Source organism: Gracilinanus agilis, chromosome 6, assembly GCF_016433145.1.
Source record: "Gracilinanus agilis isolate LMUSP501 chromosome 6, AgileGrace, whole genome shotgun sequence".
Lineage (NCBI taxonomy): Eukaryota > Metazoa > Chordata > Mammalia > Didelphimorphia > Didelphidae > Gracilinanus > Gracilinanus agilis.
This window is the reverse complement of record NC_058135.1, coordinates 63,396,035-63,411,213: the sequence shown is the minus strand read 5'-3', so window position 1 is coordinate 63,411,213 and position 15,179 is coordinate 63,396,035. Positions and strand designations below refer to the sequence as shown.

The following is a 15,179-nucleotide window of genomic DNA, read 5'->3' as shown; positions in this document are numbered from 1 at the left end:
CCTATTGTCTTTGATTAAAGGCTAAAACACTGGTCCACCTCCCTTAGGAAGACTCAAATCTCTTGGCGAGTCCGCTAGCCAATCCTAAGCCATCTAAAACTGTCTAACCATAAGGCAGTGTCTGGAGTGTGTGACTCAGGGATCAAATCCGAGGGATAAAGTCTTCCCTGGAGAGAAAAGCTGGCCCTGGAGTTCAGATGTGGCCCTTGAGTTCCTGCTTCCAACTCTACAGCTGGACTCACCCAAGGGCTTAGCCTTTCTCGACCCTTCCCGGATTCCCCCCAGCTGCCAGGCAGGATGAGAGAGATAAGGACTATTTGTGCCCGCCTCCCCTGCCTCCTCCCCATTGCTCCTTTTCTCTAAACCTTTCTCCCCCTACTCTATCTTCTCCCTGGGGCGGGCATTTCTAGATCTAGCCCAAACAGCTAGACTGAGGCCCGAGAAGGGGACAACAACAGCTCGTTGACCAAGGACAGCGAAAAGGGTAGAACGTGCGGGTGCCCACACAGAGACTTCGGCTATGGAAAAATCTACTTTGTGCCCTTTATGGACCCCCCCCCCCCCTTATTTCTTCTGCATGGAAGACTCCCTAGTCCTCAAAAAAATCCCTCCGCGCCTTCTCAACCTGTGAGACTATTGCTTAAGTCTTTTCGCAGATCTTTGGGTTTCCAACCGCACTCTACTTTTGGTTATTGGATTCTTTTGCGGGAGGTCGGAGGGAGCTGACGCCACAGGGAAGGTGCATCTATTGACGTTCTTCGTGCTCGTGTGTGTGTGTGTGTGTGTGTGTGTGTGTGTTTGCGCGCGCGCGCGTATGTGTGAAATGTATGTAAAAGACACCTGGAAACACCGTCCTTCGAACCTAGATAATCCTACAGTGGGGTGCATTTCGTAAAAGTGATTTTACCAGCCCTTCCCCTCCCCCCTCTTTTTCATTCCCCGCTCCCCGCCCAAAGACGTCGTGGATACATCGAGGTCACGGTTGGGAAACATCACCGGATTTTATTTTTGTTTTCAGAGGATGCTACTTTGAACTTGATTTTTTTTAAAAAGTTATTTACTGGGGACTCGGGAGAGGCAGGAAACAAGGCGAGTCTGATGCCTCCTGGAGCCCACAGATGCGGAAGGAGCGCACTGTTTTGGCGGTCTGGGTTCTGTGCGAGTTTGTGAGTGGATGGAAGTGGTGAGTGGATTAAGAGGTTGAATCTAGATAAACTCATGATCGGTCCTCTCAGGGGCAGTTTCGGTGGCTTGGGGTCCCCTGGGTGCGTTGCTGTCCACCTTGCCTCCCCTTCGCGTCCTTTGCCCAGACCAGTGCGCAGAGCGCGTGAGCTCTACTGATGCGCAGCTGGCAGAGGGATTTCCCTACCCAGACCCGCCTTCGGGAGGGGAGGAGCCGCGAGTGGCCTTCAGCCCGCATCCGCTGGCGGAGGACGGATGAATAGCTGGCTCCTTCATCCTCCTCCCTAGCCCAAGTAGCATCCTTTCCAATCTCCGACCTCTCCAAGCCCGAGCACTTGGACATCCCCTCATTGAAGCCCAGGGGCAGCCGCGCCAGTCTATCCCACCCCAACCCCTACAGCCTTCACCTTCTTCCCGACCAAGACCGGCTCACCACTAACTCCGGGCAGGTTCAAGGAACGGGTGCCGAAGGTAACAAACTGGAAACCTTCTCCCAGAACGTCTTTCTCAGAAATTCTTCCTTAGGGAGAGTGGGGATGGAGGAAACTTTCAAAGGACAAACGATTCTTCTCCTCCGGCCCCTTCTGATTCTGTGCAATCTATTTACATGTTTACAATATGCAAGGTTTCTCCTAACGGTGCACAAGGCAGCGAATGGATTCGCTGGGGCACCGAGGCACCGAGGCCTGGGTCACCACCTGTGTGTTATAGCACCGGAGCGTGTTGAGACGTGTGCAGGTTCAAGGCATTAGGGTGGGAGTGGCCGATCAAGTTGAGATAATGCCGATCTAGCCCTTGCACTGGGGCCAGAAAGGGGCTGTGCTGTTGAGCCGGGCTGGAGATGGGCACCGGGGTGTTGGGCAGGTAAGGCAGGGTGGGGCTGCGAGCAGGCCCGTGGGGCCAGGGGAAGGGGCCATGGGCTGGCCCCTGGTGGAAGACTGCGGCTTCCCCGGAGCTGTGTCCGGGGTACTCCGGGCCGGCCGGGTGAAGTTGGTAGGAGAAGTCTGGCTCCGGGAGGGAGCCTAGAGAAGGGAACACGGGCTCGGTGACCAGTCGCGCTTTGGACTGCAAGAAAGCGAGGATTCGCGCGTACTTGGTGTCTTTGGTCTCCATCCTCTCCACCGTGGTCAGATAATGTACCAAGTTCTTCATGCACTCGTGGTAACCGTAATGGAAGTAGTTAGCGAATTCCGCTAAAAGTTCTGCTGGAGAGGCAAGAAAGGAATGATAACGCAAGTGAGCAAAGGGCTAATCGATAAACCCCTCTGCCCTCAACATATGACTCAGTGGGCTCCGAGATCGAGAGCTGAACGGGTCTTAGACGTCGTCTGGTCCAACCCCCTCATTTGACAAAAGAGGAACTGAGGCCCCAAGAGGCTGTGACTTGCCCCCAATCACAAAGGTAGCATTAAGTGGCAGAGGGAGGGATGATACTTCGGCTCTTGCGCCTGAAACTCTAGAGCTTTTCCCATCCCTTGATTTAACAAGCATTTATTTAAGCATGTGTGAGGAGGGCACAGTACCAGGGAGGGGGCGGTGCAAAGTTTGGATAAGATCCTTTCCCTGCCTCCTTTGGGCATAAGACCCAGGAGCGAGGATGGGGAGGGAAGGGGAAAATAATAGCTTGCATTTCTTTATACAGAGCGTTAAGGTTTACAAAGCCCTTCTTTCTGAGTAAATTAAATCAGCTGTTGGTCACCAACACATTTCACAACACTTCTCATTTTCTGGCCAATGTTGCCATCCCAGCCACCTTGGCACCTCTGTATGTCTAGGAATATTGCATACCGTCTACCTTTTCATTCACTAATAGAAGTCACACGATTATCCAGCCCCACTGACCCCCATGCTTGGCTTGAGAGGAAAGGGAACTGAATGACCCAGCTTACGGTATTTGGGGGAGGGGGGGTTAACCCCTTCGAGAAACCTCCGCTATAAGCACGTCCCACACCCCAGCCTGCAGGAGGCAGGCACTTAGGTCCTAGCCAACTCTGAGGTACTGTCCGTCGCTACGTGGGCTTCACTCTGTCCCACGAGTTCCAGGTAACTGAAATAGGCGCCTACCTTTCTCTCTTCCCCGGGGGAAATCAGCGGAGTGCAAGGCTCTCAAATACTGTACAGTCATCTCCAAAATCTCCGCTTTCTCCAGCTTCCCTGAGCTCTACAACAGAGACAAATGGAGGCTCAACCCGAGGCACTGGGCTGGGAAGCAGGGCAAAAGAAAGGAAGGATATCAAATGGTCATACACATCCTGCCTGGTCCTGTATGGGTAGAGCCAGGAAAAAAGCCTATCACATGGGCTCTGCTCCCAAGGGGCCACCTGATATTTGGCGGGTCCTGAAGGCTGGGGTTGCCGAACAACAGACTTCACCTCCCTGGGCGCGGGATGTCCCTGCCCTATATCCGTGGACCTGGAGTCCAAGCTCTCTGACAGTTCCTTCCCTCCCCTGGAGCCTGTCCTTACCTGCTTCGCTAGGGCCATGGGCACCGTCTTGCCCAACTCATTCAGGCAGCGGTTGATCCGGTCCCTCCTCCGCTTTTCGATAACTTTATGGGAAACTGGAGTCCTCTGGAAAAAAAGGGGGGAAACAGTGTGGTTTTGTATTTGAAGTCAAGCCAGGAGAGGGCAGGGAAATAGAGAAATGAGAAGGCAGAGCTTGGTGCCATTACTCCATTTCCCTCTGGTGTTCCAGAAGTTCAGTATAGAAAAAGATACACCTCTCTCCAGGTGTTCAAAGACTTGTGAGCCTACAAGCCCTGGGACTGGAGAAGAGGGCCAGAATCACTTCCCATGAGTAAGTGGCTAGAGTGCCTTTTTTTTTAACCAAGTTGGACCCAACTCCCACTCCTTTGCCTGTTATCTCGAAATGAGTCAGTCTGCTGGCGTTTGATTTCTCTGCTGGGTCCCAAATTCTAGGCTTTTACCCCTCTAGTCCCACCCTCAAATCCCAGCAGGTTTGCTCACACACTCTCCGGTCCATACTGGGAGTAGCCTTTCACAGGAAGGCGAGGAGCGTGCAAATGTAAACGCTTCCAAGGCCAGGGCGCAAGGACGGGTCAATGGAACTCTAACTCACTTTGCGTTCCTTCAGCTTGTCAGACATCCTTGGAAGAAATCTGCGGAAAGAAGTCACCCGCTCCTCCTTCCTCCTCGTGTGCCTTCTCAAGTGTTTCAGGTAGACTGCAGCCTCCCAACTTCGGAGGGGCTGCTTTATAAAGCGATCATTTGGGGGAACTGAGTGCATTCATGGTTTGAATTATTCCATAGGATTAGAGGAACTGCGTTTGGGGAATGTATGCATTAAAGATCAGTTTTAAAGAAGAAAAAAAAAAAATTAGCAGCCAAGGGGGTGGGTTGGAGGGGGCAGATCAGCTTTGTTAATCCACGTGGCCCTTCAAAGGACACGTGATCTTGCCAGGGATAACATTTGCATGGCAACAGCCCAGGCGGGAAAAGGACGCATCAGACCGGAGCCTGTGTGCGTGTGCGTGTGCAAACTGGAGCTCCAGCCGCCTCGGCTGCAGCCAGCGGAGCGCAGGGGCGCAGCAGCCGCCGGCACCGGGGGGCGGGTGCACTCACAAAACCCAGCTCCCTTCTTTAGTCCCACCGCCCTGGCTCACACGATCGCCTGTTTACAAATCCCAGCAAGCCGGCCAGCCAAGCGCCGAGTGCATTTTAAAGCCTGTCCAGAGTCATTAAAGTAATTAAGTAAGCCTTTAATAGGCTGTTCCGCCGAGTTCAAGGGAGAGCTCTTGGAGACGGAGTCGCCCCGTTTGTTCTCAGCCTTTTCTCACACGACTTGGTGACACGTCCATCGCTCTGCTTTTTGTTTACCCCGCTTTATTTGTCGGACACCCCGGCAGGTGTGGGGCTGGGGCTGGGGCTGGCACACGAGGCTCCCGGGCTGCATCGCCCCTCCCGCTGCCCTTTGGCACGCGACGCTATCCCCCACCACCACCCCGCCACGTTTGTTGTTTTTTTGTTTTGTTTTGTTTTGTTTCTTCTTCCCCCTTGTCTCCCTCTTTGCAGGGGGAAGAGGCTCAATTTGTAGCCTATTATCCTATACGAAAATGTCCATTGAAAAGTATGAATAGTTTCATTGGGCTAAATTTTAATAATGCCGGAGGGTGGGGGAGGAGAGAAAGGCTGGGGGGTGAAGGGGGGGGGGAGCGACGCGAGGAAGAGCGGGGCCGAAAAGAAAAGGGGGAGTGCAGCTGGCCAGGGCAGGCTTTATGCGTCGTCACCTGCGAGAGGGGGCGCCTACAAACCCCCTATTCATTTGCCTAATTTTGGTCAATTTAACAAACTTCAGGAGAAATTATTGTGGCTTTGTCAAGGAGGGTGAAGCCTTCTGATCGAATTAACAGCATGTTTTGATCCGGTAAATGTCATTAGAAAGGGAGAAACAATCGCGCTTAGAGTGCTCTGGGTAATGCGCCCAAGTGGAGACGCCAAAGCGCACAGCTCACAAAGGGAGCAAGTAGCTGCCACAGGGAACTTTTGTACCCTCCCATCGCCCAAGTTTTGACACAAAAAGGCATTATTTCATACTTGAATACGTTTAATCCAACGATTGTCTATTTTCTGCAAACATATTTTCACAGCATTGTTAACTTTTTATGTTCCCCTTTCGCGGGCGCCTTTTCTCGACGTTTGGGGGCGGGAGAGCGCAGACACTTTGGGCATCAATATTTGTCACTGAAAAGGGCCCCGTGAAGTTAGGGAAGTTGATCTCTTTTTTATGGTTTTAGAGAGAGAAAATATCGGGGGAGGAGGAGGAGGGGAGGAGGAGAACAGAAATGAAGGAGGAAATTAGCTGGACGGGCCGAAGGGAAGAGAGGGGGGGGCAGTGGCAGCTGGGAAGCCGGCTCTGCTGAGTCTTCCCTGCGCGTCTGCTGTCTGCCTAGCACTGGGGTCCTGGGGTCCTTTCCCGCCCGCCCCTCCCCCTTCCCCCACTTCTGCACACTCCCCCAGAGTACGGACAACTGGGTGGGGAGAGGTTTCTCGCGGATGGAAACGATCAAATCGTGTTATAGTTTATGAGTGCCGTCGCGGGTTTCTAATCCGTTCCATCTGGGAACTGCAGAGGTTTCCCTCGAAATAGTTCTCCCCCCCCCACTTTTCACACTCACTCTACCTCGCCCCTATAAATAACTTCTACCTCAGGCTGATCATAGAGGAAACCTAATTCCTCTAAGACTCCTTGGTTCACCCCTTCGGGGGTCATCAGTTATCTGGTGTGGCGATAACTCAGCATCACGTTTGGCAATGAAACTACCCGGGCGCAGAGAGTTGCTGCACGTTGTGGGGCCGCCAAATATAGGATCGGGTTGTCCTGGGGTCCACCTGCTTCTGCCCCTCCCGAGTTGGAGGGGCCATTCAGTGTCCCGTACCGCAACCCCTCCCCTCCCCTTCCCCCCTCTAGCCCCCAGCTCCCGCCCATGCTGGGCTTATCTTCTTCCAATACATCTTTCCAAGATGTTTTCTTTTCTTCTTCACGCCAGATTGGACACAAACTCTCACTCTCCCGCAGGTTGTTCTGTCAGCAGGTTTGTCGACTTCAGTATATTCACTCCCTCACAATGGGATTAAAAACTAACCGTTATCATCCAAATTAACTAAACCCAGAATGGCTAAAGGGGAGCGCGCCCATCCCCCCCCCTCCCTATTTTTAGCTAGCGGAGATGGAGCTGATCCTCTTACTGTTTGTGTTAACCAGCAGCTGCAGGCCAACTTTCGAGCAAGCAAACTGTTTTATTTCCCAGGGCTCGCTTCCCGAGCTTCGGCTATGTGGCTGGGCCATGGGTGCTTGGGGAAAGCTGGCTCAGTATCCAAGAACTGACCAAGGAGAAGAGGGGAAAGGGGCTGGGGAGCCGCGGCGTATTCTGGGACTGTAGTGACGGGGTACCTCGCTGCCTCCTTACAGACCAGAGAAATTGAAAGGTTTCACTCAGTCAACAGGCGTTCCTCCTTCAGATGTCCTGCCGTGGTCCATAGTGGAGACCTGAGAGTCTTTCCAGTTCCCAGGGACACCCTCGTCCCATTTCACTTAAGCCTTGTTAATATCTTTCTTGAGCACTGACTTACCTTTACATGGGAAACAGCCCTTTTCGTTGTCTTTTAAGCCATTTCTTGCAGCAGGTAGAATCTGAAATTTCCCTGGACCTGGAAAGAGATGTGAATGGGAGGGAGGGAGGGAGGGAGGAGTGTGGGTGTATGGGGTAAGTGGAGGGGAGGGGTGAATTTCAACGTGCATTATTTTTAGAGCATTTTTTTCGTCACATCCCTTCATTCCCCTCTTTCCCTTGCAGGACAGGATGTTGGAACAAAGAGTGAAAATGAATGGGGGGGCCAGTTCTTTATAGACTCCCCCACTGGTACAGATGTAATTTAGAAAGTTGGGAGAGGGACTGAAGGATCCTTAGACCTAGAACTGATGGATACCTTAGAATTCAAATAATCCAATCCTTCCTTTTACAGGTGATAAAACTGAGGCCCAAAGATGCCTGTAATTTGCCCACACTCACGAAGATAAGAACTGAGCTTTTTTCATTTGTGTCACTACTTTTAAGCTAGGTACCTGTAGAGCTGGGCTTGAAGTCAGGAAGGTCTGAATTTAAATCCTTTCTCAAGCACTTTCTGGCTTTAGGTAAGTTACGTATGCACTGCCTGTCTCAGTTTACTTATCTGTAAAATGGGGATAACAATAGCACCTGCTTCTCAGGGCTGTTTTAAAGCTCAAATGAGGTAATACTTGTGAAGTCTTTAGCACAATGTTTGGCTCAGAGTACGCACTGTATAAATATTAGCTATTATTTTTATTCCCCAGGGTCACATAGCTATTATGTGCCATAGGAAAAGCTTAAGTCAAGGAGCATTTATTAAACACCTATTATGTGCTAGGCTTTGTGCTAATTACTAGAATAGGAAGGGGGAAAATGGCTCCTGACCTCATGAAGCTTAGAATCTACTGTGGAATACAACAGCTATGACTAGCAATTTTTTGTCCTGGAGCAAATGAGTTGGGAAAGGGACCAGAGATTTTGGAAGATGAGCTGTTGTGAGGAAGATTATTATTTAGTTATTAGCTTAGTATTAGTATTAGACCTAGCAGAGAACTTAGAACCTAGAACTTCCAGCTCCCAGCCAATGGCTGCACCCCCCAAGTAGTTGTTGGGTTTTTTTTTATGTAATCAGGAAGTGTTAACAAAATAAATTAAAATCCAACAAAACACAGATAATGTTAATATGTGGTTTTCTAAGTCCACATGAGGCTGGCAGGGAACCTTACCTACAGTTTAGGAGCATGAATGAATGAATGAATGAAATAAAAACATTTATTAAGAACTTATGGAGCAGCTAGATAGCATACAATGGATAGAGCTCCAGGCTTGGAATCAGAAGGATCTGGGTTCAGATCTTGACTCAGATGCTTTTTAGCTATGTGAATCTAGGCAAGTCACTTAACTCCCATTCACTTAGCCCTTACCTCTCTTCTGATGATACTTAATATAGGTTCCAAGACAGAAAGTAAAGTTTGTTGTTGTTTTTTTAAAGGACTCCTTATGTGCAAAGCACAACTAGAAAAATATTTTAAAATTTAAATTAAAAAATAAGCTAAAATAAAAAATCATTACTAGCAAAGCACAGCTATCCTCAAGAAGTTCACATTCTAATAGAGGGAGACAACATACATAGGAGATTTCAGTTCTAGGTCCTTAAGTATAGCAGCAAAGCAGAGGAAAGTGCATCTTCTTTAAAAAAAGTTTTTGACCCTTACCTTCTGTTTTAGAATCAATACTGTGTATTGATTCCAAAGCAGAAGTGCAGTAAGGGCTAGACAATGGGGGTTAAGTGACTTTCCCAGGGTCACACAGCTAGGAAGTGTCTAAAGTCAGATTTGAGCCCCGGACCTCCTATCTCTAGGCCCAACTCTCTATCCACTGAGCAATCTGGCTACCCCTAGAAATGCATCTTTTTTTAGCGTTGCTTCCACTGATAAAATCAATGCCTGTTTCTAATTTAGAACAATTTGACAGAGTCAAGGACTTTGGTGTCAAGAAATTTCTGTTCTGGGTTTTTGGTAGCTGTCCTGCTAAGGATGCAGGGGTTTCAACACCTGTAGAAGGGGATGCTCAGTGATATCTCCACGGAAATTTTTTCTTGGGATGATGGTTGCTGGGCCTGGGCTAGAGGGAGATCTGATAGCCTGGTAGGTGGGGTCTGCCATTCCCAGGACTCTTGGGCTCAGGGACTTGGGCCAGTTCCATCACTATCTGAGGGGAGGTAATGGATGAGTTGATGGTAGCAGCACAAACTGTCCCTTTTTTCTCCCATGAGGTTCTTCGTGGCTTCAGCTAGGCTGGCTTGCCTAAAGCATGATTAGTGCTGTACTAACCATGGAACACCATTGCTTTGAATCTAAGGTGATTGTCTATGGGCAGCTAGTCACTTCCACTGTTGTTCTCTGCTCTTCTTCTAGTCTTGATTCCCTCTCACTCTTGACCCTTTCCCCAGGAATCCCTTCCTGGCCATCTTCTTGATTAGCTCCTGGATTTGTTACCTTTTAGCATTTGGACTTTCCAGCCTTGGATTTTGCTATTTGCCATTTGGCTCAGCCCCCTCCCTGGCTCCCGCTGGCTTTGAGTTGGCCTGGGGTTGGTCAGGCTTTTTCTCCAAGGCCTTGTTTGCTTGCTCAAAGGCCCCTCTGCTAATCTCCTGCTAATCCCCAAGCCTGGGGAATCCAACAGCCCCGCTTCCAACCTCCTGTGAACCTGTATTGGCTAAGCCCATTGCTGGAGTGAGGAGACTTGGGCAGCTGGCAGTGGAACTGGGGGGTCCTGAATATCAATGTTACTCTCCAGGAGCCATTACACCAAGCCACAGAGAGTTGGGAATCATGGCCTTGCAAGATGAGAAGGAAGAACAGCAGAAGCTGTGGCAATAGCCTTCTAATTTGCCATACATGCCATAAATTTGCCACACTGCTTCACCAAGTGGCAGGAGTTTCTTACACACAAAAACCTTTGGGAACTGTGGGGACTGCCTATAAAAAAGGGGAAAAGACCTCGGTGACATTTTAACTGACTGGTCAATGTGCTTAGTGGGCCATGCCCTGACTCCTGGGGAATAGCCCCATATAGGACAATGTCAAAGCCTACCCCAAGAGCTCTAGAAGAATTTTACAATAGGATCTTAGTATCAAAGGGTATGGATTTTAAAGTCACATTCTTAGCACAATCATTGACTGATTTCCAATGATTGCATCAATTACTTTTAGAAGGTTTTTTTAGTCTTTATTGATGCTCCTTTTCTACATGACTGCCTCTTCTTGTCCTTGCCCAAACTCTGCCTTCAGACGAATAGGATAATCAGGAAAAACAAGTCAACACATTGATGGTGCATGAAAATGCATGGATCATTTCTAACCAAAGATCTGGCACATCTCTTTATATTCCACCATTAGTCCTCATTTTACTGTACCAATCCGAGTTCTGAAGGCTTTCCGTGATAGTTTTTATTATTGGACTCATTCTCCCCATTGCTCTCTTGGTCCTGCTCACTTCATTCGAGATAAGTTCATACAGATGTCCAGGGAGACTTTGGTTGAGTCCTTTTAGTCAAAATCGATCCATTGCCAGATTAGATCATTTGGGTAGACTTGCCTCTGATGGAGAATGTCGGGTCCTTCAATACCCCCAGTAAAGAGTTACTTTGAAATGAATCTGCCTTCATGGCTTGGTTTCTAGAAGAAAAGGTGGGTCTCACTCAGAATGCATCTTCCCCAGGACCTACCAGCACCAATCAGACAATGTACACACATGGAGTTGTGTGTCTCTACTTAGATGCTGAGCTAATGGAGCTCCTCTAGTACCTCCCAAGCCCATTTGCTAGTATTGCAATTCTGAGCATAAGGGAGTTAGTTCATCAAGGGTGAGGGAGGGGAACCTTTGCAAAGCAGCCCTTGTGATCTGGTCTGAACAAACTGATTACCATGCCCCAGAAGGAAGAGGGGGTTAGAGAGAAATAGTTCAAATGACTTATGAACCCACAAACAAAAGCCCCTGACACCAAAATTTGTATCGACCCCTGTGGGCAACCTAATCTAGTTTGTTGTACAACAAGGCAAAGGATTGTGAAGATCCACATTTCTGTGACTTCTTGGAGTCTGAAGTCCTTGATGAACAAGTGAAGATCATCAAACTGCCTGGAGATTACATCGCTAACTTAAAGAGATTGGGATTGCCTGAAGATAGGTCTGGGGAATACCTATTTGCCAAGTATACACTAGGAGAAAATTGTCAGAGTTCCCCCTTATACCTTCAGGCCTCAGGAGTCCTGCTTTTGGATACCCTAAATATGTAACTTCTCTCTCTCTAGAGAAAGAATAAAAAGTTGGCATCTAGAAAAAAAGTTGTATTAATTGTATTAATAAGTAACTTGGATTTTGCTTATACTATGTCGATACATTAGGAAATGAATTTGACTACCTTTCGTTTCTTGGTTACAAAACAGCTCTCCCCTAACTGCTGTGGCCTTTCAAACTTGGCCTATAGTTCTAGACAGGGCTGGCAGCTTCTTCATGTTAGCTTAGAATTCCTTGTGAGGGACTCGAAATGCCAAACCAAGGAGTTTTGTATGTGATTCTAGAGGAATCAATTGGGTATATAGCCTTGCTTCCCAGGGACTAGAATAGAAAGCTACACGAGTGTCCATTGAAGCCGGCCAGTAAGTGAATGCTTGTATCCCTTTAGGGTGTACTTTTCACTGGTGGTTTGCAAATAATCAGTAAACTCTGTGTGTTTTATATCAACCATCTCATTCAATCCTCACAACGGTCATGTTAAATAAGCAGTGAACATTATTATTATCTACATTTTCCAGATGAGGAGAAGAGAGGCGACTTTCCCAAGGTCATGGAGTTAGCAAGTGGTAGGGTTAGAGCTCTCCAGCCTTCAGAGTCATCACAACCCAGAAGGCATCGCCAAAAGCACCGATTTGTTCCTCCCTCTGGGTTAGCAATGTGTCTCTAAAGTGGCTTCTGTGGCCTCCTTCAGAGAGCCTCCCTCAATTCTGCAGCCTCAACTTTCATGCAAACTGGATATAATTACAGGTGAAATACATAAAGAATGCATGCTAAGTGAATAGTATGGAGCAAGAGAGGTGGGGGAACTGAGGCTGTGTTGGTGGGTAGGTAGGGTGTTGAGAAGGCAGGGGCAGAAGTTAGTATAGAAATACAGCAAGTCCAGCCAGTCCCCCCCCCCCCACCAAATGCTGGGGTTTCCCTTCTGTGCTAGGGTTTCCTGAGGCTATCATAGACCTTGTTCACCCTTCCTTTAGAAGAGGACCAGCAGCATGGCAGGGCGATGTCTTCATTTGCATTCGAACTGGATTTAAGCAAGCCAGAGTTGTTCCAAATCATCAGCCTCACTCTGTCTTCCACAGGTTTCAAAGTCCAGTGGCCAGACAAAAGGCAGGACGAGCGGGGATGGCCCAGGATGCAGTGGATGACCAAGCTGTAAGCACTACTCCAGCTGCCCCTTCATGGCGGATGGAGCAAATTGTTCTCAGCCGCCCATTTTGCTGGGGGAAGCCCACGCACACAGAGGGTAGACAAATCCCTCCTCCGCCAATCACCTGAAGCTTGTTGGTTGCCCTCAACCAAGTTTAGGCCATCAGCTGAGACCATCTTGTTGGTTTTCTTCAAACCCCGGGTGCGGGTGCTGTGCCCATATTTCTTGCAACCACAGATGAGGGATGGGGGACTCCTAGAGGTGGATGAGCAGCTTTGAAAAGGGTTCAGCAAGCCCTCACATCAGAGGTGCTAGTCCTCACACCCGAATACATATTAGCCAGAAGATCTGCGGTTTATACCATTGGCGTTTGTAAATAAAGTTCTTTAAAAATGCATTTGAAGAATTGCGTCCTGCTTGCCTACTGAGAGAAGAGGAAGAATTCCGGAGTCATTTGGGATCATTGAAAGTGCCAGTCAGCTTCCCAAATCCCATCCAGTCTGATCTCATCCTCCTGCTTAATTCCTTCATTCACATATCAGAAGGAAATCATTCGATTAGGTTGCTTTAGTCCAAATGGCAGACAAACAGTTGGGCTTAGGAATGTTGGGCAGTCTTTCCCTTTGTCTCTGTGCGTGTTTCCCCTGTATTCCCCTGGGGAATCCAGCATGGCGGGTCGTATGGCCATGTGGCCCAAGGCCTTGGGCATGGAGAACAACCAGGAGATCCGACTGTGATGAATCTGTGTGACAAGATTATTGAAAAGCTGAACCCTTGACAACACTTTCTAAGTCATTCCCTCTCTCTTAGGGCACGCCTGGGTCGGAGGTCAGGAGACCCCGATGTTAATGAAAAAGGAAACTTAACAGGGCTGGACAAAGTGTGTAAATGGGGAGGGGGAGGCGGATGGCCATCATTTTAATTCTTACTTAGGCAGGTAGTACCAGTTCTTCTTCCATCCTGTCCCCGATGTCTGCCCTCAGAATCATCAGAATCAGTCGTCTGCGGCCATACTGCCCTAAGAGTTAGTGTTCATTTTTGAAGCCTCTTTGGATTCAGGAGAGAAAAGGAAAAAGTTGTGAGTGTCAGTGACAGCTGAAAGGAGCCGATACCCAGGCTGAATTGTAAGTGGGGCCCATCTCCTACTACTAGTACTACTACTGCTGAAATTTTTCATTTACTTTTGCCACAGTTCTCGACATCAATTTATTCCAGTTAAATAACTTTCTATCTAGTGTCCACATTTAAATGAACATATAGGATCATACGCTCAACAATTTAGAGTTGGAAGGGCCTTTAGAGACGAGAGTTCAACCCCTTTGTTAAACAGATGAGGAAACTGAGGCAAGCAGAGATTTAAGAGCCTAGGGTCAGAGAGCTAGTTAGTGTCTGAGGTAGAATTTGAATCTATTTCTTCCTGACTCTAAATCTAGTCCTCTTTCTACTCTACAAGATATATCTAGTAATTAGATCAGCTAGATGGTGCAGTGGATGGAGTGTTGGACCTTGAGTTAGGAAGAGTTGAGTTAAAAATCCTGCTTCAGATACTACCTATCTGTATGACCTTGGGCAAGTCACTTAATATAGAATAGTCTATAATTAATTAACATGTAATATTAACAGATAATAATTTATAATTAATAATATAATAATTTATAACATTTCTAAATTATTTCTAAATTATATAAACAAACATAAAATTATAAAATAGAAAGTATAAAATAAATATAAAATTATATAATATATAATGAAATATTTACATATTTATACATTTATTTATAAATATTTATAAATTAAAAGATACTTGGATATTTAAAAGGATCTACTCAATATATACTATTTTAATAGCTATCATTTATATAGTCCTTTAAGATTTACAAAAAGCTTTACCCCATATTATCTCAGCCTTTACAACAATCTTGTGAGGTGGGTATTATTATTATCCATTTCTTACAGAGAAGAACACTGAGGCTGAGTGAGGTTAAGTAATTTCTCCAAGGTCATAAACCAGTAAATATGTGAGGCAGGATTAAAACTCAGGTCTTCCTGACTCCAAATCCAGCACTCTATCCACTATGTCACTTAGCTGCCTAATACTAGAGTATTAAACATAAGGAAGTAACTGGCTACTGATCTAAAAATTATTCATCAATTGGTGTGCAATTGAGTATTGACTTGGATAACAAAGATCAAGATCTGAATACCAAATTATAAGGATTAAAAAAAGAGAAGATAGAGTATGTTATTAAAATGGATCCATGGACATCTACATGGCTTAGTGCAGTGATGGGCAAACTACCACCAGCGAGCCAGATGTGGCTCCCTGAAATGTTCTATCTGGCCTTGGGACATTATTCCTAATTTGACGAATACAATGAGTAGGATACAATACAATGAAACTTTGAAAGAGTTGCCTTAGAAACAGACTGACAGATGAGCATTTCCTTTCCTTTGGCCCCCTCTTTAAAAAGTTTGCCCATCA

The 15,179-nt window shown here is 47.4% G+C and overlaps 1 protein-coding gene across 2 annotated transcripts; it reads right to left on the bottom strand.

Annotated features, from left to right (window-relative positions):
- Nucleotides 1-1,887: 1,887 nt before the first annotated feature.
- On the bottom strand, nt 1,888-4,287 carry HELT (helt bHLH transcription factor). Of its 2 annotated transcripts, none has more exons than XM_044680142.1 (4): nt 4,261-4,287; nt 3,648-3,752; nt 3,247-3,343; nt 1,888-2,387 (listed from the first exon to the last, which is right to left on the bottom strand). In XM_044680142.1, the coding sequence occupies exons 1-4, from the start codon at nt 4,285-4,287 to the stop codon at nt 1,888-1,890; spliced, it is 729 nt and encodes a 242-aa protein (XP_044536077.1). The 2 variants fall into 2 exon arrangements, with proteins under 2 accessions (XP_044536077.1, XP_044536078.1); XM_044680143.1 differs by having other exon boundaries at nt 1,888-2,384.
- Between the last annotated feature and the right edge of the window lie 10,892 nt (nt 4,288-15,179).

Coding starts and splice junctions, on each gene's coding strand:
- HELT (XM_044680142.1), bottom strand. CDS start 4,287: ATGTCTGACAAGCTGAAGGAACGCAAA. Junction 3,753..4,260: donor ACAAGCTGAAGGAACGCAAA/GTGAGTTAGAGT, acceptor CTTTTTTTCCAG/AGGACTCCAGTTTCCCATAA. Junction 3,344..3,647: donor CCATGGCCCTAGCGAAGCAG/GTAAGGACAGGC, acceptor TCTCTGTTGTAG/AGCTCAGGGAAGCTGGAGAA.